The 27,297-nt window shown below is 50.0% G+C and overlaps 1 protein-coding gene across 1 annotated transcript; it reads left to right on the top strand.

Annotated features, from left to right (window-relative positions):
• Positions 1-79: 79 nt before the first annotated feature.
• Positions 80-26,184, top strand: LOC119034906 (solute carrier family 22 member 2). The gene is made up of 11 exons (XM_037126077.2): positions 80-577; positions 1,991-2,094; positions 4,742-4,896; positions 7,136-7,304; positions 10,825-10,939; positions 12,005-12,123; positions 13,330-13,544; positions 14,406-14,514; positions 15,260-15,372; positions 18,272-18,371; positions 25,216-26,184. Exons 1-11 carry the CDS (start codon positions 167-169, stop codon positions 25,280-25,282), a joined length of 1,677 nt encoding a protein of 558 aa, XP_036981972.2. The 5' UTR covers positions 80-166; the 3' UTR covers positions 25,283-26,184.
• Positions 26,185-27,297: the final 1,113 nt, after the last annotated feature.

Genomic DNA, 27,297 nt, shown 5'->3' on the forward strand with positions numbered 1-27,297 from the left:
GAGGCCGCCCGGCCTTGGAAAGGTCTGGACCAAAGGCTGCCCTCTGTCTAAAGTAAACACATGCTCGCACTTTGGACTCAGAGTTGTGCTGAGCTGGCCGTGGCCTCTCTCGGGACACTTGTGGTGGTGCTGGGAAGCACGCCCCGACCGTCCTCCTGCAGCGATAATGCCGACCGTGGATGACATTCTAGAGCACATAGGGGAGTTCGACTCCTTCCAGAAACAAGCGTTCTTCCTCCTGTCTCTGCTGTCAGCGTTCTTCGCCCCTGTCTACGTGGGCATCGTCTTCCTGGGCTTCCTCCCGGACCACCGCTGCCTGAGCCCCGGCGCGGCCGAGCTGAGCCAGCGATGCGGCTGGAGCCTGGCCGAGGAGCTGAACTTCACGGTGCCCGAGCCCGGGCCGGCGGGCGAGGCCTTCGCTCGCCAGTGCCGCAGCTTTGAGGTGGACTGGAACCAGAGTGGCCTGGGCTGCGTGGACCCTCTGGCCAGCCTGGCTGCCAACAGGAGCCACCTGCCGCTGGGCCCCTGCCGGCATGGCTGGGTGTATGACACGCCCGGCTCCTCCATAGTGACCGAGGTAAGTGAGGCAGGATGTAGACACGACAGAGCAGATGGTGCAGCTTCTCTTAAGGAAGAAGCCGACGAGGCCCAGGCATGCTCTTTGGATGCAAGGTCTGTTATTAGAAAACCCCAGTTTCTGACAAAGACGGGCAGCCTCTTACCTGTCTGGGGCATGAGCTGATTCGTGTAAACCTGATCAAATTCAGGCAATAACGACTCTCATTCGTGCACCTCTCACCAGTAAGAAACAAGCAAAACCATGCAAGAATTCCTGGTAATAATGCCAGGAAAGGGGAAACTTTCAAGCCCCTCTTTTTCAGGAAGCCCCACCTCCCCCTCCAGTCTTCCTTCAAGCTCACGAAACTCACCCAAATGGTGCTGTACTGTGAGACAATGCACTTGTCTCTTAATGGCTATTTTTTTAATTTAATTTGCTCAAAGGATCCACATGAAAACATTTGGGGTCGGAGCTTATACTGTGTTACTATCATATTACTAAAAATTACTGTCAATATCAACATCCAATCGCAAAACCTCACTTCAGTAAATATAGAGAAAACAACAACAAAAAAGTGGGCTTGCTTTCACCAGAGGGAAAGCAAAAGGGGGGGATGAAATTATTCTGCAAGTACACAGAACGCCTGTTGCCCGGCTTAATTTTAAAAGACTGCTCGGACAATGTGTCGGAACATGTTCTGTATGAACAGACATTTAGGTCGAGGGGCCTTGTCTGAGGACCTGAAGTGATTCGATAGGAATGTTAAATGTGGACGATCACAGATTTCACACCATAGCGGTGTTAGGGGGGGCTTCACAGGGGGGCTTCACAGGGTGGTGGACCTCATCTTTTTTTACAGAGCTGAGGAAACAGAGACCAGAGCAGAGAAAAATTTTGCCTGAGGCCACAGAGTGAGAGAATTAGCAGTCAGCCCTGGCAACCGGAGCTCCTGACTTCCAGGGCCGCATCTGCTCCAAAAGAGAGCAAACCAGGCGTAGCCACCCAAGCGGGGCGCTCCTTGCCCCCCTCCCCTCACCCCCCAACTGCCGTTAAAGAGATAGCAGCGAGACACCACATGGCCCAACTTCCTCCGGGGGCTTCGGTATACACCTCTTTGCTTCTGTGTGTTAAAATTAGAAAGGGAAATGGTTTTGTGCAGAAATGAAGTAATTACCCAGTTTCAGCTGATCGAGCCAGTAACAGCATTTAGCCTGATGGCGTGCTACCTGATGGAATGCTACATAGGCTGCGGAACAAAGCTTTTGGCTGCGCAGAGAAAATTAACACAATGGCACGAAAACAATGGGTTTGTTGCCCCTTGACCCCATCGGTTCAATGCACTGGACACAGATGAGTTCCCAGGTGCAGGGGCCTCCAACAGGATCTTGTGTTCTCTCCCTCCCGCCCGGGGACCCCTCTCTCCCTCGGCAGTTTAACCTGGTGTGTGCCCGCTCCTGGTTGCTGGACCTGTTTCAGTCGGCTGTGAACGCAGGATTTTTCATCGGCTCCGTGAGCATCGGCTACATAGCAGACAGGTGGGTTTCCCTACGCCGGCTGGAGCGCCCTCCTTCCCAAATCACGCAGGCTGTGATGGCCCTGCCCAGTGTCACTCGCCTTGACAATCTCAGACAACTTCTGCTGGGAAGAGAAGCAAGGCCCCTGTCTTTCTTCCTTTTCCAGTTCTCTGGGTGGTTGAAGGATATTTCAGTATGAAGCAGTGGTTTTTCTTGGGGGCTGTCCAGAAGCTGAGGCTTCAAAGGGAGAACAACAGATGATTTGACATTGTGGGGGCCCAGTCCATCCTCTGGCCTCACAGCTATCTGCCTGGTGTGCGCCTCCAGGCCCCTGAGCTCTGTCCACCCTTGGCCCACCTGTCCTCGGCGCCGAGTGACCGCAGGCTGCCCGTGTGATCACAGGGCTCCCGGGTCAGGGCCTGGGGCCGGGTACAGTCACAGGTGTGGAGCCTCGGATGAAATGGGGCGAGAGGGAAGCGGGCCTGTTTACACTAAGGATGTCACTGCCACTTCCATAACATCCGTGTCGCTGGCGAGAAACAAGGAAAACCAGCGGGGGGGGGGGGACGTCTGGCAGCTGACCTGGGTCTTTAGGTCCAGCATTCAAGGACCCCGAGCTCCCCCTTCTCTGTCATTTATCCCAGAGCCTCAGACTTGCTGCGCTGAAAGCCCCTGGTGGCCTGAATCTCTCCTCTGCGGATGAGTAATCGGTCATTTTAGGAGTGCTAAAAAAAAAAAAAAGGAACAGAAAGATGTGCTCTACACTTGCTAAGCACTTTAGATAACTGGGCTATCGGGGCTAATTATTTAATACCCATAATACCGACTACAGAGTATTTTCCACGGTCCAGGCCATTTTAAATGGTATCGTTCTCTGTAGTCATTGGTCACCCAGTGAGCCAGAGATAGAAGAATATATCTAAGTCATATCATTGTGCAGCTTTACATAAATATACAACCTTATATAAATATACAATATGTAGTGTTACAGAACTATACAATTACATCACAGTTTTATGTAAAATACAAATACATACTTAATTCTGAAATCAATGGTAAATTAAAGCTACTCTGTGCTTGTCATCCCAGCTGTACCTAAACCCAAGCCTGGGAGTATAATAGTAAATGTAAGTAAAACGTTTCGTCTGATTATGTTACACTGTCAGGCTGGATTAGAAACCGGCTTGTTAAGTAAGGACGGCTTAATCTGTCACAGGCCCAGGGCCCCTGCACTGTCCCCGCCCTGCCCACTGGGGCGTAGGAGGGAGGGAGGCTGACAGCTGAGGGGCTGGGCCCCCCCGGCAGCTCCCCAAGACTGTCCACTCAGCTTCCCTTCACAGCTCTTCCTGGGACTCTGTGTGGGGGACTTGTGGGAGGAAGAGGAAGGTCATCCGCTGTTATTTTCATCACCTCAGAACCAAGGACAGCTGTTTGGAGAGGACCTTAAGGCAGGAGAGCCACTAAGGGAGGGGTCCCTGGGCCCCCTGGGCCCCAGAGTGTGGCTGGGCCCCCTCCCCACCTCTCCTTCACTCAAAGGGGCAGAGACCAACACTCACATGGACAGATGGGAGCCAGCAGGTGCTGGACCTCCCGGCGGGCTGAATAAATGAGTTAATTATTCTCATCCCACCCAAGGAGCAGGAGAGCAGTTATACTTTTCTACTGACAATGCATTCCTGATTCATAATCCCCAGCCAATTATCCACCTTCTTAATGATGTCGTTATTTTGTTCATCATGTTCAACTCTCCTCAGTAAAGTTGACTACTCATTATTCTTCCCCAAAAGGCTGTGCCCACATCCATTTCGTTTTTCCTCAGTTGTCTGGAGTCTTGCTGGCTTTGCCTCTTCTTCCATTCTCTCTGTCTGTGCACCTGAGAGGGTGTGACAGGGGAACCCCCGTGGGCTCAGAAACGGCGATCTGTATTCCAAATATGTACCGCCGTCTGGGTCAGGGTCAGACTGGTCTTTCCCAGGCGGGGACCTTGAGCAAGGCTGACTAACCCCCCAGCACCATGCTGAGTGGGAAGGCCAGGGTTCAACCCAGGTTTCCGAGTTTTCCTCTGCTCTGTGTACTCACGTACTCTCTAGGTCCCTACGCGGACGAAACCCACGTCTCTCAAATAACGCGCATGAACACCGTCCTTCTAGGGCACTCAGTTACAAAGGCCTCGGGTGGCAATTCTCAAAGGGACTCGTAGGCGGCGAGACTCAGGAGACCCTTTCCACAGAGATATACAAATACCACAAAGTCCGAGAGCACTGTTAAGAAATGTTGGGGGGTGCACTGAACAATAAACTTTGTCTTCCCTAAAGCAAAAGCTCTTGGGTGGCAGCTGGTTGGGACTGGCTGTGCAAAGGCCCCAGCTCACCCAGACAGGCCCCTAGGGCCTTCGGCAGTGGGGGGCCTGGGAGAATCACCTTTCCCTCAACACCCTCTAGTGTGGGACTGGGAAGTGCTCTGGTCCTGGGGTGAACGGGGCCATTTGCTTAAAATGGGCGTGTGCACTGTGTGCCGATGAAAAGTCTTGCCCAGACCTGACCTGAAGTCAGACTCTCCTGGTGGGCGTTCATCTGTACCTCCTGCATTTCCGTGATTCAGAGGTTTTTCTACAGCCTCCAAGCATCTAATTCAATTCGCTTCCCTCTCTCTGTCTTTCTCCTTGCAGGTTTGGCCGCGCTCCCTGCCTCTTGGTTACAGTCCTCATCAACGCCATAGCTGGAGTTCTCGTGGCCGTTTCTCCGACCTATGCATGGACGTTAATCTTTCGCCTGATCCAAGGGCTGGTCAGCAAGGCGGGCTGGCTGATCGGCTACATCCTGAGTAAGAACGCCTGTGGTTGTGGCCAGGAGAACAAACGGTCACTGCCGCCGAAACATGGTCAGGTGGGGGGTAGCTGGGCAGAAAACCAGGCTCAGCCTCAAGACAGTGTCGAGACGTATTTTTTCCTGGAACAAAGGAGTCTCTAAGATCTCATAGGTCTGCTCATTCTGCACCCCTCCCACAACCAAAACAATGAAGTCAGAAATGAGGGTCAATGTTAAGCCATCCAGATTCTTATGTAACTCGATAGGAATTTGTGTTTTCTGCACCTGGGGGATTTATGTAGAGAGAAAAATCTAGCCTGCAAGACCTATACATTAAAAAATTCAGTGATGAGTGATATGCTAGATTTATAAGGGACTTTCGTACTTTGCATAAATTTACTCTAGTAAACCACAGGTATCCTCAGTTTATGAACAAAGAAGCTGGCGAGTGCGCCGTCAGTCCAGCTGCCTTGGCCATCTGTGGGACTGGGAACGTCATCTACGTGCCACTCAGAAGGAGCCAGAGTCAGGCACAAGCTCTGTGGAGTGCAGGAGAATATTTGGACTCAAACAGCATAGCAGCATCTTTAAGGCAATATAGGAAAAATGACCACCATAATTAGATCTTGGGGACTAATCCCATCATTACTTTCCCTTCAGCTACATTCAAATAGCATCCACAGCCCTGGCCTGAGTAACTCGGTTGGTCGGGCATCATCCCACAATCCCAACTGTGACCAGTCTGATTCTCGGTCAGAACGCATGCCTGGGCTGCAGGTTCCGTTCCCAGTCGGGGTGCATAGGAGGCAACCAATCGATGTCTCTTGCACATTAATGTTCTCTTCCCTCCCTTCTCCTCTCTCTAAAGTCAATTTTTTAAAATAGCTTCCGTATACAGGGAAGTGAACACTTGGAAACTGAAATCATAATGATAAGAAAGCTCTCAGGACACAGGAAAGAACTAGACTCTGTGTGCTTAACATTTTTCCTGGTAGAGTCAGCTCAAGGAATTCTGTGAGATAAAGAGAGAAGTGTGAGATACTATCGGGTCCCCGGCTCACGCCTGGCCAACAAAGGAATTCACGGACGCAGTTATTCTGTCAGTAATTCGGTTTCTAGAACACGTGACCTGTCAAAATATGTAGAATTCAATTGTATAAACATGAATTTCAGCAACTGTTACTTTCCACCTCTTCACATTTCTTTCTTCTCTAGTCCCTCCAAATATCCTGCAGGAAGCCCCTTCCCCTTGACCTCTGTCCACCCCAACCCCCCGCTTCAGACCCATCCATGACTCCAATGACTTTGAAAGACAGACATTTCCATTTAGGGAGCGCTTGAAAAATTTTGTTTCACTCTGTCGTAAAATACTTTTGGATAATTCACAGTAAATGGTTGAAGTCTTTAATACAATTACCAAACACTTCATACAAAAACTCTGTGGCTCACGGAATATCTGAAATTTCGATTTTAGTATGTTGGTGATATACAAGTAACTGTCCCCTAAATTCAGGTACCACAGACTTTATTACCTGCTGTGAGGCAGTCACAGGGCTGGACGAGCCAACCCCGGCCCCTTGTGCTGTGGGCCTCCTGGAAGACAAAGCCCTGGATCTATAGTGTTTTCCGACTTCTAAGTTACAAATACTCCCAGCACGACAGGTTTCGAGGTGCCAATGAGTTTAGCAACCAGCGTGCCGAATTCCAGAGAATTGAAAAATCGGTTTTGGCAAGCCGGTACTAGCCGACTCCAGGCAGCCTGACGCCCACTGGCAGGTTTCCGAGCGATTCGCTCCCGTTAACAGAATTGCCAGGAAAATGTTTAACTTGGGAGAGAGAACGAGCCACACTGAGGTATTTATTCATTTACATCAAAACCACCTCCGGTCTAAACTCAAGGTCTGCTTCATTTCTTCAGGTCTTAAACCACCACTGCCTTATTACTCTCCACCAAAACTTCGCATGTCTCCGAAACGCACCTGCATCTGTCCTTGAAATTATTCTAGAAATCAAATGTTTTGCTCACGGTAGCAGGCCTTTCCCCCCCATCTAATGTGGGATTATAAGATTTTTACATTAATTAACACAATAGCAATAATTCTAAAATAGGACTCAAAGGACATTTTACAATTTGGACAGCTGTATAGAAAGTTCTAGAATTTGTACTTTTCGAGGTCAGCCTTCTAGGTTCCCCTCAGTTGGGCAGCCAGCTCCGTGTTGCACTGACTTGCTGACCACGTGGGTTTTCTCTGCAGTTACGGAATTCATCGGGCAGAGCTACCGGAGAGCAGTGGGCATTTTCTACCAAGCCGCCTTCACCGTGGGCCTCCTGGCGCTGGCTGGGGTGGCCTACGCGCTGCCGCACTGGAGGTGGCTGCAGCTGACGGTCACCCTGCCCACCTTCTTCTTCCTGCTCTATTATTGGTAAGTCCAGTTGGAATGGGAAAGAAAATAAATTGCAGTATCTCGTTTCTACCTTCCCTAATGCACACCATCCTTCTGACTTCTAAGGTTTCCTTCACTCTTCTGTTCCACAGGATGCCCGGTCCATATTTCCGGGACAAATATCAAGAGCTTCCACCCCTTTGGGAAGCAAATGTCCTTTTACTTCAGGCTTAAGATGATTTATGTGGTGTTTACATTAGCTTCCGGTGATTGCAGTAGCCTTTGAAGCAAATAACAAAATTGCCTTTCTTCTTCTGTCCCTTCTCAGAGGAAACTTGGGGACATAGGAGGCAGGGCATGGCACTCACATGCCCACTGCCCACATCCATGCCTGGAGCAGACATCCCCAATCAATCACAGCAACCTTTACCTCAGCCCAGGTCAACTTGGGACCCCACACAGACCATAGCAATCAATCAGAGTTCTCAGGACAAGTGAAATGTGTTTGTCTGCCCTCGGGAAACATGGAAAAGAGCAGAGGCTATCAGAAGCCCCACTGTGAGGTTACCTGAAATCAAACAAGGGGGAGGCTGCACGGCCAGCCAAACCTCTCTCCCATTCAACAAGCCCACGCATTTCATCCCTGCGGGTATCCCCCTGTGCTTCCCATGGTTGTCTAAGAATGAAACACCTCAACTTTCCCAGGAAGCCTGTTTCTCCCCCCAAATCCAGCACAACTCTAAGAGTCATTCTTAGCTCCCTCCTTATATCCAACCTACCCCTTTCCTGCTTCCCAATCTGCCCCTTTCTCCCCACCCCCATTCCCAATAGGATTTCTCGATATCTGGCCTGGATTGCTATGATCTCTGACCTTAGCATCACCATCCTCCTGTTTCACCCTGCATTTAAAATTCTAGGTCCACCTGGCACCTCTACGGCCTAAGAGTCTTTCAGTAACTGTGTCCCCCTCAGAAGAAAGACCTAATGCTCATTAGGACGGAGGCCCACCCATTATCCAAGTTCTGGCCACCTCGGAAACACTGCTTCTTGCCACTTTCACTCAACAGAATCAGACTTAATTTACCCACAACTGGGCAAACTCCAAGATGGGACAACATTTTCAAAAGATGGCTCAAGATGCAGAGTAGAAAGCAGGTGTTTGGGAGGAAGAAGAATGTGGGCGAGGAGTTCAAGTGAGAGACTGTTGCCCTGATCCCTGCAGGTGAGGACAAGCGCCTAAATGGAGACAAAAGTCGAGGGCATGAAGGGGAATGGATTACGAACACTGTGGACAGGGTGGCAACGACAGGGCCCAGTGGCTGACTGTGGAGGCTTTGAAAGAGGAGGAGCTGAGTGTAGCTGGGCCTCAGTGGGCTGGGGAGGGTGTCATTCAGAGAGACCTGAGCAGCGTGCAAGGGAGGAGGAGGAGGTGAGCTTTGAGCACGTGGCATCGCGGGTGCCGGAGAGACATCCACACGCAGCTACCCCGGGGCAGTTACACAGAAGTTCAGGGAAAACTCACCTCATTGGTGCAGCCATGGGGATGGGTGACATCAATTAGAGAAAATGAGCTGGGCCCAGAGAGGCAGGGGATGGCACAGCACAGGAGACAACACTGATCTTTGGAAACTCTAGGCTGGGCAGGAGGAGCCAGGATGGGGAGTGAGGTGGCACCATCGAGGAGAAGAGAGGAGTCCCTGGGGCAGAGGGGGCGTGGAAGTCATAGGAGGCAGGACCCGTGCAAGCCTCGCCTTCCCTGGGCCATCCTGGGCAGCCTGCCCAGCTAGGTAGCGTGGCACACAGGTCTCTATGGTTCTCATGTGTCACATGCCTGTTGGGATCACCTGTTGACCTGACATTGCATGATGTACCTTCCATTCCTAGTGGCTTTCCTTGATGGCTTTCCCCCGCACTCCTGCAAAAGCATCTGTCCGGAGTTGCTGGTGAGCCTGGCCTCTCAAAGTGACTCCTGGCTCCCTGAGTCAGGACCCCAGCAGCCCAGAGGGTCTGTCCTCCACCCATCACCCTGAAGGAGCTGCTCAGAGTCCCCTCCAGACACAGATCCAAGCAGCTGCAGGCCTGCCCGAGGGTGGGCAGGGGCCGCCTGTGTGCAGCCCAGTCAGGCTCCCTCTGTGCAGTCTGGCTTGTAAGTTCTCCCACCATCGGATCTCAGACCCTTCCCTCATTCCCTTAAGAAGTCATCTCTCAGAACGATACAGATAGAACATCTGCTCCCCCTGTGATGGTGCACAGACTCCCGCCTCCCCACCTGCCGTCAGGTCTCACAGCGGAAGCACCTGGTGCCCACCTGAGCGGTGCCTGCCTCCCAGACCTGGGGCTGTGCAGCTGGCTTCCCAGAGGCCCCCTAGGAACCCTCTGGGGGGTCGCTGAGGCTCCCCACACAAGGCTGAGTAGAAGCATTTGAAGGAGGAAAGAGTCACATATTCCCCTGTACAAGATTATGACATGTCTTTCCTGGGGCGAGGACTCTCAAGATCCATCCCCCTAATAACAACTTTTCAGTGGGCACTACAGTGCTGGTAACGGCAGCCGCCATGCTGTGCACTGCGTCCCCAGGACTGGCTCATGTTGTAACTGGCAGTTTGTACCTTCGAACCCCCTTCACCCCCTTCACGCACCCCACCCCTCAACCCCTGCTCTGGCAGCCACCAATCTGCTCCTTATCTATGCACTTGTTTCCCCCCTTGGAGCCCAGCTGGGAGTGAAATGGTACTGTGTATGTCTTTGATTCACTTCACTCAGTGTAACATCCTTCCAGTGCATCCGTGTTGTCAAAAATGGCAGCATTTCATCCTCTTTTATGGCTGAATAATACACACACACACACACACACACACTTTATCCATCCATTCACAGACGGATACAGGTTGTTTCCACATCTTGGATGTTGTAAATAGTGCTGCAATGAATATGAGAATTTACATGTCTTTTTGAATTCGTGTTTTTGGGTTTTTTGGATTGCTACCCTGACATGGAATGGCTGTGTCACATAGCAGGTCTATTTTTTTAATTTTCGAGTAACTTCTATACTGTTTTCCACCGTGGCTGCACCAATTCCTATTCCCGCCAACAGAACCCGAGGGCCCCCCTTTCTCCACGTCCTCGCCCGCTCTTGTATTGCCAGGCTTTTTCATGGCAGCCATTCCGACAGGTGCGTCTCGTTGTGGTTTTGACCCGAGTCTCTCTGATGATCGGTGACGTCAGCCACCTGCCTACTTTGGGAAACTATCTGACTCTGTGCCCCTTTTTAAATTGGACCGTTTGGTTTTTTGCAATTCAGTTGTATAAGTTCTTTATACATTTTGGATGTTACTGTTTTCAGACGCGTGGTTTGCTGCTATTTCCTCCCAGCGAGCAGGCTCCCCTTTCACTTTGTGGGTGGTTTCTTTGCTCTGCAGCCCCCACGTGACCCTCTTTTCTTCGTCAGTGCCTCGCTGTGCCAGGTCCCCCATGGAAATCTGGTTATGGCGGCAGGGAGACAGGGGCCAGCAAGACTCTCTCCCTGTAGCCGCATCGCGACACTCACTCTGTGCCCTAGGTGCATCCCTGAGTCCCCGAGGTGGCTAATCTCCCAGAACAGAAGTGCTAAAGCCCTGAGCGTCCTGAAGCACATCTCAAGGAAGAACGGCAAACCCATACCCGCATCTCTTCAGGTGAGCGAGCAGTTGCAAGGTCAAGTCCGGCGGGAGGAGGCAGTGCAGGCGGGAAACATGCACAGCAGAGGGGCGGCCCCATGCCAGGGGTGCTGCTTCTCCACCAAAAGTCATGGTTTCCCAGTCAGATATTTTAAATAGTTGGAAAACGTAAAAGTAAGAGGAAACCAAAAAAAACACTGAAAAGTCAAATGAGGGGCTTTTGTCTCGTGCCCCGAGGCCTGTGCTGGGCCCGGTGCCTTAGTGCCCACGTCTGGTTCCCCCCGGGTGTCCATCAACACCCCGGGAAGTCCCTGGGGAAGGGGCTCTTCCCCAGAGGGGAGGTCTCCAGATCAGGAAAACGGATTTTCAAACGCAGTCATTTCTTAGCATTTAAAAATTCTGGAGAGAACATGTCCCAAGATGCTTACCCAGCGCTCTGTTTTCTTGACCGGGACGAGCGACGGAGCCGGAGGGTATGTCAAAATAAGAGTAAATCGTTCCCCATGGAGGCGCTAAGATAGGTAACCCAGGAGAATTTGAGATTTTACATGACATGGAAAACGAGGCTTTGGGGGCTCTGAGGCCTTGTCTCCCGCCCACTTCTCTGGTTTCCAGGCGGCTGGAATACCCACTTGTTTCCACTAATGACCAGCCTAACACCTGCCCTTGGGTTTTAGGCCCAAGCAGAGGCTGGTCAGGGACAGAGTGTGCGTGGGCAGGCCACCGTCTTGACAGAGGTCACAGCTCACGGAGCAGCGACAAGTCTGGTCATGGCTGGTCTCGCTAGAGGTCTCTTCCCCAAGGTCCTCGGTCCTTCCCACACCATCACATGGGTCTCAATTCACCCTCCCTGCCCCCCGTGCTTTACCTGGATAGCACCCCTTTATATCGGTGCCCGGGCTATCTGACCTCTGTGCTCTGGGGTGGGGTGAGAAACCCAGGACCCAACTTCTAGGATGAAGGAGCTACATGAAGGTGGAAGGAGCTCATGCGCTTGAAGGTGCTGTTTTCTCCCCTGGTAGGAAGGACCCTGGGATCCCCTTGCTTCCTATAAAAAGCGGTTCTTTCTGTTTCCACCCTCAGAACCTGAGCCCTGACGAGGAGGTCAGCGAGAAGCTGAATCCCAAGCTGAAGCCTTCGTTTCTTGACCTGGTCAGAACCCCACAGATTAGGAAACACACTCTGATCTTGATGTTCAACTGGTAAGGAGCCCTTTTCATTGAAAAACTTTCCCAATTCTTTCCATACCGATTGCCCACTTCAAGGGAGGGAAGCAGGTACCTCCACACACAGCCCAGCTCCGCTTTGGCCTTGACGGTGGGGAGCGAGGTGGGCCGCCTTAGAGCAGGTTTTCCCGACACCGTCTTCCTCAGGCAGACGCTGACCCCAGCTTCCTGTTCCACATCCTCAGTCCGTCCTCAACCTCGGCTTTGCCTTGGAATCACCTGGGAGATTCTTAAATATTAAGGCCAGACCCTCTCCACCTGTTCCCCAAAGATACTGTTTAATTAGTCAAGAGAAGGGCCAGGAACCAATATTTTTCAAATAGCCCCAAAATGAGAGCGATTGGTATTGATCCATTGATCATGAGTGTAGATTGCTCCTGGCTGCACAGAGCAGGTGAGGAAAGGGCCTCCTCCTTTTATTTTCTACCTGGAGAAATAACTTTTGAACAAGAATAAAGCACAAGAATAAGCCAGTGGCTCCACACGCCGGGAAACTCCGGCTTGACCGTGTTGGCCCCTGCCCAGGGCGGCAGGCTCGCCTCCGAGGGTCTGCGCGGGGTGGGTCAGAGCAGCCGGGGCAGAGCCGTGGTCCCTGCACAAGCAAAGCTCGTCCGGAATTAATTAAGCAACCTTCAGGCTACTGCATAAAAACACGCACCAGGGAATAACTGTGACTCTTACCAGTTATCCTCCTATTTCCCATTACAGACAATGACCGCTTCCAGCGAACAAAATTAGAAACACTGTCAAAATGCTATTTGTGTCATGGCAGAAGGTAAATGACTAAGAAGAGAGGCTACGCTCATGTGCTCCTCTGGTTTTCCAGAATTGGAATTAAGTAGTCAGTCCTTTGATCCCCATGGCACTAGAAGACCACGGAGAAATAATTAACAACCACTAATGGCCTGTATACTTTTGCTAAATAAATCACTCCACTAAAACATTTCTTCTGCCTTTCAAACTTGGCCAGGGAACGCTATCCTAATTTCTTCCTCTCCCCTGGTTCTGGGGCCACAGCCAGACGCCGCAGTGGGTCACACAGCGTAAAAGCAACGGATGGAGGGAATAGTAACAACCGAGACCAAGAAGGTGACCTCCGGTCAACTCTTATTTTTCCAGCGGCCTCCCCCTTTCGGTGACCTGCTGTCACATGCCTTTGACTGGAGCTTCCTCTTTGCTCAGGTTCACGTGCTCGACCCTCTACCAGGGCCTCATCATGCACATGGGCCTGGAAGGGAGCGACATCTACCTGGACTTCTTCTACTCCTCCCTGATGGAGTTCCCAGCCGCCTTCCTCATCATCCTCACCATCGACCGCATCGGTCGCCGTCTTCCGTGGGCTGGGTCAAACCTGGTGGCGGGGGCAGCCTGTCTGGCCTCGGTTTTTATCCCTGAGGGTGAGTGTCAGGCCAAGCCAGGGTCTTGTGTCCCCACATCCAAGAACTACGGGTGTCACTGTCCTTTGATAGGAGGACCGTGACATTTATCATCCAGACCCATCTGGAAAGGATGAGTGCAGCATCTAGGACCTTCCTGACAAACACATATACCTTCAGAGCAATTGCACCTGGCAGTGCCCTGATGTAATATAATTGAGGCTGACTGTTCTCTGATGGATAAGGAGGACCCGCGCTGCAAGCCCCCTAGCCAGCCCAGAGCGGAGAGTGCGGGCGGGGGGCAGAGCGGGTCCAGGTTAACACAGCCCGACCCCGCACCTCTCATGTAGTTTAAGCAGCCCCTGGACCTTCCGGCATCATCGTGCAGAACGGGAAAACTTAAGTGAATGTCGTCAGTGAACAATTCCTCGGTTCCTTATTTTCCTTTTAAGACACTTTCTCAGTGAAAGGAAGCAAAACCCTGTATACCAGAATCCTATTAGCAACATGGAACTCAGCTGGAATCTTTCTGTTATCAGCAGCTAGACAGAGTGTCCCCATATTTTCCTACTTCTTTTGTGTGACCTCTCCAGACTCAAGCCAGCCCGGCTTTGGAAACTGGTATAATTCTGTGGTCATCGATGACCAAGGTCTCAAGTTAAAAGATTGTTACAACTGTGTCTAAAGTTACAGTAAACAGACATGGAGAATTTGCTGACACTGTCTTGAACCTGGAGAAGACCCTGCGTTGTTCTCCTGTCCCATTCTGGAATGTGGACTTTCCCCCGCCAATCCCCGCCCCCACCCGCCCCGCCCCAGGAGGGAGCACTCTGTGAAGAGCAGGTGTGTGTGCAACACCAACAGGGCTGTGTTTCCCCACAGACTTGCACGGGCTAAGAGTCGCGGCCGGGTGCTTGGGTCGAATGGGCATCACCATGGCCTTCCAGATCGTTTGCCTGGTCAGTGCGGAACTGTACCCCACATTCATCAGGTGGGCACGTGTTCCCCAGCATGAAGGGCAGGGGTTGGGGCATTTGCTTCTTGGCCAGAACAACGCAGGTGCCAGCAGAGGACACTTGACTTTTCAAAGCACAGGGTAAGAGAGGAGGAGAGCATTTAAAGGCAGCCGCTGGCCATGTCTCACACTCACAGACTGGGGTCAAGTGCAGAAATGTGGGGTGAGAACAGAAGGCACCGAGTTGCCAGAGAGAATTTCCCAGCAGCCTCCGGAGATGGCGATCGGGAACAGCGTGACAGGACCATAGAAACAGGGAACAGGTGACGCACGTGGAGAGTGAAGTCGCCCCCCAGTTACAAATTCTCAAGAAAATTAAGATAGAACAAATATAACAGAATACAAATGAACTATGCAGCATATATCATTTACCTGCAGTGAAAATAGCATGAACACTATTTTAGAGATTTTATTTATTTATTTTTAGAGATGGGGGAAGGGAGGGAGAGAGAGAGAGAGACACACGTCGATCAGTTGCCTCTCTCGTGCACCCCCACCAGGGACTGAACCTGCAACGCAGGCATGTGCCCTGACCGGGAACCAAACGGGTGACCTTTCTCTTTGTGGGACGATGTCCAACCCACTGAGCCACACTGGTCAGGGAGACGTGAACACTTCTTCAGTTCACAGACATTTTAATGATTTGGGGAATTATCCACTGGGGGGTGGGTGGGAAGTGAGAACTGTGCCTTCGTAAGTGAAAAGGTCGAACCCGTTCCAGGAATCTCGGTGTCCATGTCACCTCCTCCATGTGCGACTTTGCGGGCATCCTCACGCCGTTCTTGGTGTACCGGCTCACCGACCTCTGGCACGATCTTCCCCTGGTGGTTTTTGGTAAGAAATCCTGAGCGACGTTTTTGAGTGAAAACCTGCCTCTCTAGGGACCCCCCTTCTCCTACCTCCAAATAGGTGCCCATTGTAACAACTCAGTGTGACTGGTAATGGGTGGTGCTGTCAATGTTAGTAACACTAGTATGAGTAACACTGTCGGTAGTGACTGATACTCAAGTGTGGGGACCCCCTAGGACTCCTGCCGAAGGGGTCCAACATCTAGGAAGAGGGGGATGGGAAGGAGTTTCCTGAAGAACTCCCCTCGCTGCTTCCCACGCCTCCTCGGGTCTCGTGATCAAAGAGCTCACTCCCTCCTCCTCCTCCACAGCCAGATGTAGAATCCTACAGACCCGTTGCTGCCCCTCTTTAAGGAGAGGCTGTCGAACTCTGCAGAGGCCATTTCGGCCCCAGCAGACAAAGACCATGCATCAGCCTAGGGCCTGCTGGGGTCAGGGCTGGACCCGCTTCCTCAGTGGCTCGGGCTATACTTAGACTTCCGGAGGGCGCCCTTGCCTCCTGACACTGCAGGAAAGTTCGGGCCAAGCCCTCCCCTTGGCCAGAACTTTCTTTGAGCATCCTGCCGGGTAGAAAGTGGCAGGCCCAAATCTCCCCCAATTATCTACAATTAACACGCACAGGCCTTTGTTGAACACGAAGTCCACAGACCGTGAAAGGGGAACCTGGGCCCTTCCATTCACTCCGCGCCCATGGCCTTGCTCACAGCTGAGACTGTGGGGGCAGACTGTCTCCTTCTCCACGCAGACACGGTGACAGATTTGCACACAAAACCTCCCCCTCCTCACGCCGGCTGGGACGTCTCAATGTACCCCTTTCGGTCCCTGTTAAGGCCCGTTCTGAACTGGTTTTAGTTTGACAAAAATGTAATACGTTTTACCATGGGCAAACACCCACTCACTCACCTTGAGGGGAGGAAGAAAGAGACCCCCTCAGGTGCACACCAGGGGATCGTCAATTTCCTCCTCCCTCTGGTCACCACACCAAGTATCTCTGTTCATTCCTCTTGGGGGGCGTGGGAGGGCAGACTTTCCCCTGGGACTGACCTGCCAAGAGAAGTTCCTGACCGTGGCTAGAACGCACCCCAGAATTAGCCCCAAGGAGTTCCTCCACTTTCCAACTTGACACCACCACGGCCCACGTTGGGGGGACACAGCTCTCTATCCTGAGATGCCCATGGCTTGGCCACGGGACGACTGGCACTGCTTGTGGGGCGCACAAGCCCTGGACTGTCCTCCCCCAGCAATGCCAAGTCTGGGCCCAGGGGGACCATGGTTGACCCTCCCTCAGAAGAGAAAGGATCACAATTGCGTTTCAGCATTTATTCATTTTTACAGAGAGGTGATGGGAGGGAGAAAAAGAGGGAGAGGAACATGGATGTGCAAGAGGCAACTGACGTCCCCAACTGGGGACCTGGCCGGCACCCCAGACATGTGTCCTCCCTGGGAATGCAGTCAGTGACATTTTAGTTCACAGGCCGGCACTCAGGCCACTGAGCCACACCAGCCAGGGCTGCCTTTCCACATTGAAAGTCAACTCTATGTCAACTTTCTATATTATTTTTGTTAGGAATTATCCCTCACCAACTTTTCATCTGAGTAGCTACCAGGAACCAGAACTAATGGTTTTACATTTTAACTTCTTTTCCTTCCTTTCCCACGCACTGGTGTGCTAACTGTGGTCTTGAAGTGACCAGAAATAGAAATCTAGAAGTCAGGCCCTTCACAAGTGAACATGTTCAAAAATCCTCCTCGGAAGAGCATTGTGGGAGGGGAGAGGAACGCCCAGGTAGGCTGGGCTTATCCCTCCAAATATACAATGTATATTGTGTACATTATCGCGATAGCGTGACTCCTCTATTGGATGACTTCGTAGCTCACTCAATTCAGAGACCCAAAGCCACCTGCGTGTAATTACTATTCGTGTGGGTTCCAACCAAGTGCATCCCCACAGGTCTGTGGGGCACTGTTCTAAGCAGAAAACAGACAGTAACTCATCTCAGCCCCACAGCAAGCCTGCGAGGCGCATATCACGCCACTTAACACAGGGGCTCCAGAGCTCCAGGGAGAGCGCAGAGCCTCCCAGGGCTTGAAGAGCGGGACGCGGGCAGCCCGGCCGGTACCAGACACCTGAGCTTGGGGCCCCCAGTTTAGTGGTTATTTTTAAGGATGCAGAAATGGAGTTCAGCGTGCACTTTTTTCTGAAACTCCAAAACTAGTGAAGCGCCTACATCCCACTTCCTGCATTCTGTTACAGAAAAATGTATAAAAATGTACCCTTAACATCCCTAAACTTTAGTGGGAATTTAAAGAGACAAAAGCACTATGATGTTTGCTATTACCCCCCTACACACACACACCATATAGAAAAAATTGGAGCTGGAGACAAAGAAAAGAAGAACAACTGGAATTTATTAAACACCTGAATTCGAAATCAAAGTCCTGGCTATACTTTTTTATGCTGTTATATAGTAATGCTTTTAAAAGAGATTCATTACTTGCATTTGCCAGTAACAATCCAAGTTTCTAACTCACTTTTCCTTACCAAGTGCTTTATATTGGCAAGGTTATGTTATTTCTTTTCTTAGAGTTGGTTTTTTTTCACGGTTATTTCTAACTCCAAAGTGTCTTCATACAATGGCAAAGTTCTCTAGCCTAGAATAAACTTGACTCAAAATGTGAAGGATTTCATTTCCCTAAAAGGCATTGTAACCCGACCGCGTTTGGGATCAGCAAAATATCGATGGTGGAAAACAGGGGTGTCAGATGGCAGAGAAACTCTTAAGTATAGGAAATTACCAAACATTTTTTAAGAAATAAAGGGAGCTCTAATTATAGAGGCGGAATGCTTCCCTTCTCGGTGTGATTTACCTCTGTTTGGCTTTCAGCCGTGTTCGGCCTGATTGCCGGGGGCCTGGTGATGCTGCTGCCGGAGACCAAGGGGAAGACTCTGCCCGAGACGATCAGCGAGGTGGAGAACATGCACAGGTACAGAGCTGAAGTCCTCCAGTGGGCTCACTGTTTCAGACCGGCTTCTGGCCGGCTCAGCAGCCAGTTGGAAGGAAAGATGAAGGAGAATCTGTGTGTCATCACAGATCAGTTCAAATGAAATCAGACTTGAAACTACAAAAGAGGAAGGAAGGAAGGAAGGAAAAAAGGAAGGAAGGAAGAAAGAAAACTATAGGAGAATACCTTTCTACATTCATAGTAGGGGAGGTCTTTGAAATATGGCCAAAAATCCAAAATCCAACAGGGCAAGGGAAAAGTAATAGGAGAAAAGTGGGGACAACGGCCATTGAACAACAATAAAAAATCCATAAGTTTGCCTACATAAAAATCTATAATTCTGCATTGAAAAACTACTATAAGCTTACATCATACAGCAAAATTAGAGAAAATATTTACTCCTCTACAAAGGGCTAATTGCCCCAATGTGTAAAGAGCTCTAAGAAATTCATAAAAGCAACCACCCAAAAGAAAAAAATGAGCAAAGGACGTGAGCAGATAAGTCAGTGAAAAAAGGCAGCTCTTAAATAAGGGCCTGGCACCAATAATGCCCCTTTTTTATTACAAGTTCTCTTATTACAAAACCATAAGCATGTCATTCTGTAACATAGCAGTGTCATGCTCAAGCACACCATAGGACATTTTAGGTAAAATGTTCACCTTAAAACAATATATTATTCCACCCATGTTATTACCTACCAACCACACTCAAGCAGGCGTCACTTCTGCCAGACCCTGTATGTAATACGATACACCCCACCTCCCTGGTGGTCAGAGAAGTACGGCTGTGCTGGGCCGGGCCACCCACTGGAACGGTGGTGCTCAGGCTGCGTGGGAGCGCCCTCTGCTGGGAAAGAGCGTGCAGAAAGCGCCCTGAGTTGCCAGTAGGACACGAACTGGAAACCTCTACCAGGGCCAGTAGGACGAGCAATTCCACACGTCCAGACATTTACATGTGCAAAATCGCCTGTGCACCGGCCTATTCTGGAAGGCAATTTTTTATCTAAGAAAAGACCGGAAACGGTCTCAATGCCCTTTCCTTGGGAGACCACTTGTATATATAAATTATGTCATTCAATAAAATATACAGCCATTTAAAAGAATGAAGCAGCTTTAAATACACAGATAAGGGAAGTTCTCCAAGACATAGTGTTAATGGAAAAAAAAGAAAGTATAAAGTCTAGCAAGTGTGGGGGAAAGTGGAAACTTACACAGGCACATTTGCTTGGATCTTGAGAAGGCTGCACGGGGACCCTCCCCCCGGCTCTCACGTGCCTGGGTGGCTGTGGGTTACAGGTGGGAGGAAGAGTTTTCAATGCATACTTTTGGGTACTCTGTGAATTTTGAACCATACGAACCTGGTCAAAAAGTAACCTTTTTTTAAAAATCTAAGAGAAACGTATCAGACACACCCCCCGCCCCCACGAGTTTGTGTGTATGCTTAGATATTTGTATTTCTTCATCCACACTCCATTTCCGGCCCGCTGGAGCCAGGAACTGAACTGAAATTTATCAAAATTTCATTCTACAAGATGTTCACCTTGAGCCCATTCAGTATTTGGGCGGATGCTGCTGCAGCAGAATCGCTGCTGTCTGAGGCTTTTCCTGGAACTCAAAGGTTAGCGTGGGAAGGGCCTTTGGATTCATGCAGCGGTCATGGCGGGGGCCCGCAGGGCACTGCAGTCCCCAGGGCCTTGCTTGGCCCACACAGCCGCTTTTAAAGTGGGAAATTCCACATAAATTGGATTTCCAGGATCTGGTAAAACGAGCAAATCACCAGAGGATCGGACCACACTGAGTGGCACTTCCTCTTGCTGACAATGTGCAGGAGCTGAGTGGCGGCCCAGCTCTGTGGAGGGTGCACCCCCAGGCACAGGCCACGGTCCCACGGGGGCCTGACCCTCTGTGGCAGGACACCTGTCCTCTATGCCCGGGGCACGTAGACATCCAGCTCTGACAACCTTTCCACGTAGCCCACACTGCACACAGTGTCCCCTGCACACAAGGACCTCCCCTCGAGGACAGACTGCGTCCCATGTAAGGAGCCTGCGCTCACTGAGCACTGTGGGACAGACGCCAAGCTCCTTCCACGGCATCCAGGACTGAGATCCCTCCAGGCCCTTCCAGGCAGCCCCAGTGTCAGGAGGAGGGGCAAGGACCCACAGGGCAGATCCTCACATGTCCCTTCCATGTGGCCTTACCTCCTCTGAGCCTCAGTTTCTTCATCTGTCAATGGGGACAGCAGCCCCTACTCCTGGGGTGTTTGTAATGACTGGATGAGGTCAAGCTGTACGGGGCCTGGCCCTTCCTCCGTGTCTGGGAGCCGTTGCCATTATCCATAGAAGTTTTCATGGCTGCTTCTTAAAACAGAAAATACGTACCTGGATGTCGTGTTGGAAGTCAAATTTCGAAACAGGTTCTGCACTTTGTGAGCAAGGGAAACGTAGGCCAGTGGTGCACAGGTTCGCCTGTGCCGGCCGGAGTCCCCATTCCCTTGGCTGGTTCATGCTGGGCCACAGAGGCACAGATAACTCCATTGTTTTACACCCGTTCATGTGGTCGACACACACTCCCCTGAAGGTTCCCACTATTCTGTTTCTGCACGACCCAGAGTATTTTTTCGAAGACAGGAGACAGATCCATGGAAAGCTTGGGGAGCTGCAGAAAGAGATGAGGGCCGTGGCAGGCTGGGCGAGGACCACACACAGAGACAGATGAGGACAGGCTGCGTGAGGCAGCAATGGCCGGGACCAGGGGCCTACCGCACATGGCACCAGGGATCAGGCATGCAGGGCACCTAGTTCAGGAGAGCTAACCCCAAGCAGAGCGTCACACACGGAGGGAGAGGCAACAAGACCAGAGTGGGGCGGGGCCCCTTCCCCACTGCCCGTCATTCGGTTCCTAAGGGCACAAAGACAGACTTTTGACGTATTAACATGTTATTTATTTCATCTCTTGAGCCCGTTTCCTTTTCTGTAAAATTGGGAACGATAACTAATACTTATTAAATGGTTTCAACCAGTGCTTTTCAGGCCCTTCTCGTTCAATCCTTGCAGCACTCCGGGCAGCAGGCATCATTATTAGCTCCAGCTGACACTGAGGAAAACCAAGGCAAGAGAGAGTACAGGACCCTCCCGAAGTCGGGCAGCCAGTGAGAAAGCGAGGTTCTAGCCCTGGCGGCCAGAGTCCGCACCCACCCACACCTCTCCCCTCAGAGGGCTGGGCCCACAAGTGGGACGATGGAGGTGGGGTGCCCAGCACCGGGCTGCACTTAGTCACCTGTCAACCAGCGGGTGCTGTGCTGCTGCTGCTGCTGCTGCTGCAGGTGTGCTGTTGGTGTTGCTGTGGATATTGTTTTTGGCTACTGCTGTTGCCACTGTTGTGGTTCCTTGTGCCCATTGTTGTTGCTGCTGTCACTTTTGTTGTTTCTGCTGCAGTTACTGTTGCTTTTCCTGCTCTTGTTACTTCTGCTGGTGTTATTGTTCCTATTGCTGCTGCTATCACCGCTGTTGTTGTCTCTGCTATTTTTGTTGTTGATGTTGCTACTGCTACTGTTGCTATCATTGTTCTTGCTGTTTTTGTTGCTGTTGCTATTGTTCCTATTATTGTTATTGTTGCTACTGTCAGTTCTGTTATTTTCTGCTGCTCTTACTGCTGTTGTTGTTCCTGCTCTCATTATTTCTGCTATTATTGTCACTGTTGCTGATGCTGCTGCTCGTGTTGTTGCTATTGTTACTGCCATTGTTTCTGTTACTATTGTTGCTGTCACTGCTGTTGTTGTTTCTGCCATGGTCATTGCTGATGCTGGTCTCCTGTTGTTTCTGCTGCCATCACTATTAATGTTCCTGCTTTCATTATTTCTGCTCTTATTGTCACTGTTGCTGCTGTTGCCGCTCCTGCTGCTGCTTCTACTGTTATTGCTATTGCTGCTGCCATTGTCTCTTGCTGTTGTGGCTGCTGTCACTGCTGTGCTTGGTGCTGCTGTTGCTGTTCTTGTTGCTGCTGCTGTTGTTGCTGCTGTCATTTCTATCATTTCTGCTGCCGTTACTGTTGTTCTTGCTGTTGCTGTTGCTGGTGTGGCTATTGTCACTGTTATCTCCACCATTTCACAACTGCCTGGTGTGGCTATTGTCTTTTCCACTGTTGCTGCTGTCATTTCTATCATTTCTGCTCCTGTTATTGTTGTTGTTCTTGCTGTTGCTGGTGTGGCTATTGTCACTGTTATCTCCACTGTTGCTGCTGCTGTCATTTCTATCATTTCTGCTGCTGTTACTGTCATCGTTCTTGCTGTTGCTGGTGTGGCTATTGTCACTGTTATTTCCACTGTTGTTGCTGCTGTCATTTCTATCATTTCTGCTCCTGTTATTGTTGTTGTTCTTGCTGTTGCTGGTGTGGCTATTGTCACTGTCATTTCCACTGTTGTTGTTGCTGTCATTTCTATCATTTCTGCTCCTGTTATTGTTGTTGTTCTTGCTGTTGCTGTTGCTGGTGTGGCTATTGTCACTGTTATCTCCACTGTTGTCACTGCTGTCATTTCTATCATTTCTGCTCCTGTTATTGTTGTTGTTCTTGCTGTTGCTGGTGTGGCTATTGTCACTGTTGTTTCCACTGTTGCTGCTGCTGTCATTTCTATCATTTCTGCTCCTGTTATTGTCCTTGTTCTTGCTGTTGCTGGTGTGGCTATTGTCACTGTTGTTTCCACTGTTGCTGCTGCTGTCATTTCTATCATTTCTGCTCCTGTTATTGTTGTTGTTGCTGTTGCTGTCGCTGGTGTGGCTATTGTTACTGTCATTTCCACTTTTGTTGCTGCTGTCATTTCTATCATTTCTGCTGCTGTTACTGTCATCGTTCTTGCTGTTGCTGGTGTGGCTATTGTCACTGTTGTTTCCACTGTTGCTACTGCTGTCATTTCTATCATTTCTGCTCCTGTTATTGTTGTTGTTCTTGCTGTCGCTGGTGTGGCTATTGTTACTGTCATTTCCACTTTTGTTGCTGCTGTCATTTCTATCATTTCTGCTGCTGTTACTGTCATCGTTCTTGCTGTTGCTGGTGTGGCTATTGTCACTGTCATTTCCACTGTTGTCACTGCTGTCATTTCTATCATTTCTGCTCCTGTTATTGTCATTGTTCTTGCTGTTGCTGTTGCTGGTGTGGCTATTGTCACTGTTGTTTCCACTGTTGCTGCTGTCATTTCTATCATTTCTGCTCCTGTTATTGTCGTTGTTCTTGCTGTTGCTGTTGCTGGTGTGGCTATTGTCACTGTCATTTCCACTGTTGTTGCTGCTGTCATTTCTATCATTTCTGCTCCTGTTATTGTCGTTGTTCTTGCTGTTGCTGTTGCTGGTGTGGCTATTGTCACTGTTATCTCCACTGTTGCTGCTGCTGTCATTTCTATCATTTCTGCTCCTGTTATTGTTGTTGTTCTTGCTGTTGCTGTCGCTGGTGTGGCTATTGTTACTGTCATTTCCACTGTTGTCACTGCTGTCATTTCTATCATTTCTGCTGCCGTTACTGTTGTTCTTGCTGTTGCTGTTGCTGGTGTGGCTATTGTCACTGTCGTTTCCACTGTTGTTGCTGCTGTCATTTCTATCATTTCTGCTCCTGTTGTTGTTGTTCTTGCTGTTGCTGTCGCTGGTGTGGCTATTGTCACTGTTATTTCCACTGTTGTTGCTGCTATTGTTTTTGCTGCTGTCATTTCTATCATATCTGCTACTGTTACTGTTGTTGTTCTTGCTGTTGCTGTTGCTGTTGTGGCTATTGTCACTCTTGTTACTACTGTTATTATTGCTATTGTTGCTGCCATTGTTTGTATTACTTTTGTTACTGTTGCTGCTGTTGTTGATGCTGCTATTGTTGTCCCTGCTGTTATTTTTGCTGCTTTTGTTTCTGGTATTGTTGCTGTTGTTCCTACTCTTGTTGTTATTGCTGCCATTTTTGTTGCTACTGCTGCTATTGTTACTCTTGTTGTTGCTGGTGCTGTTGTTCCTATTGTTGCTCTTGTTGCTATTGCTGTTGTTGGCATAAACGCTCTGGGAGCTCAGCAGACTTGTCTGAGCCCCTACATCTGGAGTCTGAGAGGACTCCAGCACCACTGGGTAATTCAGGTAAGCTTTTGCTACTCTCCCCATATCAAACGGGTCCTGAAACAGAGGTGGGACTAAGTGCCTCCAGGTGGGGGGACTTCTGCAAGGAGCTTGGAGACACAGTAGCAGTCCCACACCAAATCTCAAGATTATTTTCAACAGTGACATGTCAACAGAGTATGTCTGGAATCAACGAAATGAAGAAAGCAGCATTCCTGTGAGTATTAGCAACATCCTGGTATTCGCAAAGACAAGACGGCTGAGGAACTTGCAATTTGAACAAATATTTGAATTGATTTTTCACTTATCCAACTGCTGAAAAGTAAATTAACTTTGGTTAAAATAATTCTCAAATTCTATTTGGAGAACTGAAGATAACAGTGTCTAGACTTTGAAATCTTCATTTTTAACTGACACAAGATTAAATTTAGACATTTCCCACGTTCTTCATTACAGAGAAGGGTAGAAGAGCTTAAATAATGAACCTAGGCCAGTCTCGTTCTTACCACAGAATTCTAGAAACTACTCTATCCACGTTAGTTATTCCCCGAGCTCTTATTTAGAATCACCCCTCAGAACTCATTGCAATGCTCACCCTGGAAAAACCTTATAAGCCTCATACCCATTTCTCATTGTATTCACTTATGATCCACTTTATTTTGGTTTTTGGTCTCCTTGTAATTTTTCTCTTCCCTCTACAACTTTGTTTCTTGTTTGTTTGTTTGTTTGTTTGTTTTTTGCAGTCCAAGAAAAAACAAAGAAAAGAAGATTTACCTCCAGGTTGAAAAACAAGACACTCCACTGCCCTAAGACAGATCTGCCGTGGTCTGGCTTTGGTAACATGAGGCAAGAGTCAGCTGACCTGCCTCTTGTCACAAAGCCTATAAGACTCGACCTCACTTCCTTCTGAGCCCTTTTAACGCAGATCTGTAACCGAATGGAGTTTTCTGCGCTACCGGCTAAACTTCGCCTGTGGGACCAAACCCTCCAACCCTGCCAGTTCACTCTCCCCCAGCTTTCCTTGGACAATGGCCATTGGTTTGCTGGGATGCGAATTCTATCTCTGTACTTCTTTATTCTGTTTCCTTCTCCACAATAATATCAAACCAAAACACATGGGGGAATTGTGGCCCAGGGAAACAGGAAAGATCTAAAAAGCAATGAAACTGAGAGCTGGGAGACTGTTTTCTTAAACAAATAAAATATCCAAAGGAATATCAAGCTATCTAGAACGTATGTCAAGAACTTTAAATAGTCTTCTTTTGGTATCATATGTGAAGAAATTTTAAAATACATTGGTAATTATCTGAATTAGACTTTAAGAGAACCTGAAATACAAGGGTCAGGAAAAACACCCTGAGTAATCACTGAGTAACCGTGTTCTCTACACTTAGGTTAGATAGTGCAATGGTGTGCTTTCTACAGAAGATCCTGAGAGGAGTTTAATAAAAATTGGTGTTGCCCTGGCCGGGTGGCTCAGTCAGTTGGAGCATTGTCCCCCAACCCAAAAGGTGGCAGATCCCTGCTCAGGGCACATGCCTGGGTTGCAAGTTAACGGTTGCAAGTTAACTGATCTCTCTCTCTCTCTCTCTCTCTCTCCCCCATTCTTCTCCTTCCCCTCTCTCTCTCAATGCAATAAAAAAAAATGTATCCTTAGATGAGAATAAAAAAATAAATAAAAATTAAAAAATAAAAAGCGGTGTTCTTGTTGGCACCATTAAACCACAGGTGATGGTGTTTTGGTCTGGTAGAAATTTCTCCGAGTCGGCAGATTTAAAATGCCACACTCTCGTTTCGCCGAAGCGCTACAGTAAACAGAGTTAACGGGCACCGACACTGTAGGACCCGTGATGAGAAACAGGTCTCTGCCCTGGTCCACCTCTGCCGGCTCCTCGGAGGTGATTTTCCACGGGCGTAGCTGCTCTTCCCTTAGACTTATCTCCACACCTCGGAATGACTTACTTTATACTAACAGTTCTTGCCTTTTTTAGCTATAAATATCACCTACTGACTTTTTCACTGCACACAGGGAAGATCGCTCTTCCCCCTCCCTCGTCCCAGTGCACAGCTCCTCTCCTCCCTTAGGAGGCGGCTTTATCGCAATTGCATGAAATCAAAGAGTCGGCGCTCACAGCCTCACGGCCACGTGACTGTTACTAAAAGCCGAGCCACGTCGTAGACCACGATTCTCCTTCCTTCCTCTCACGTCCTGCTCTTCCCAAACCTTGGCTTTACTACCTTGTTTTCCACGTGCTCATCGTTCACTCCCTCCCCTCCATCCCTGACAGGTCAGTCTGCCCTCTGCACCCCGCACCCCAGGTGGGTTCCCGCTCCTCTTTCCCTGAGAGACTCCCGCCCGGAGCCCGCAGTCCCCCTGCGCCCGCGTGGCCCGCTGCCCTCTGGGCCTGCTGCCCACCTGCTGCCCTTGGCGCCCCCGTTCTCTCTTACTGAGCATCCCCAGTGCCTCCTTCCTGGGTCGAGTCCGCCTCCTAAATCCCGGCTCATCCCCGGTCTTGGTTTCCTCCTTCATTGTGAAGAAGCGCGTCTCCCAATGTCCCTCCTGAGGAAGGGCACGCCTCTGTCCCTCCGAAATCTCTTCTGCAACATCAGGAGTGGAGACCTGCCTGCCGACTACCTGTCCCTGTCCCTAAGCAACCTGGCTTTCTGAAGTCTCCGCCAGGGGGTGGCAACAGCCAGATAGGAAGGCAGGTGCAGAGGGGGCCCCTTCTTCCCCGTATCCTGAAGTCTGGCCATGAACCACCGGGACAGAGGCTCCTGGTTCCCAGCTCAGTGGCACCGGCGCAGCTCCAACAGTGGCAGTGACC

This window comes from Artibeus jamaicensis, unplaced genomic scaffold (assembly GCF_021234435.1).
Source record: "Artibeus jamaicensis isolate MK-2021 breed Jamaican fruit bat unplaced genomic scaffold, CSHL_Jam_final contig_497, whole genome shotgun sequence".
Lineage (NCBI taxonomy): Eukaryota > Metazoa > Chordata > Mammalia > Chiroptera > Phyllostomidae > Artibeus > Artibeus jamaicensis.

Bases quoted from the DNA above. Each gene is read 5' to 3' on its own strand.
- LOC119034906 (XM_037126077.2), top strand. From the start codon at position 167: ATGCCGACCGTGGATGACATTCTAGAGCACATAGGGGAGTTCGACTCC. The intron at 10,940-12,004 runs GTGAGCGAGCAG...TTCCACCCTCAG, and splicing joins CCATACCCGCATCTCTTCAG to AACCTGAGCCCTGACGAGGA. The intron at 14,515-15,259 runs GTGGGCACGTGT...AACCCGTTCCAG, and splicing joins CTGTACCCCACATTCATCAG to GAATCTCGGTGTCCATGTCA.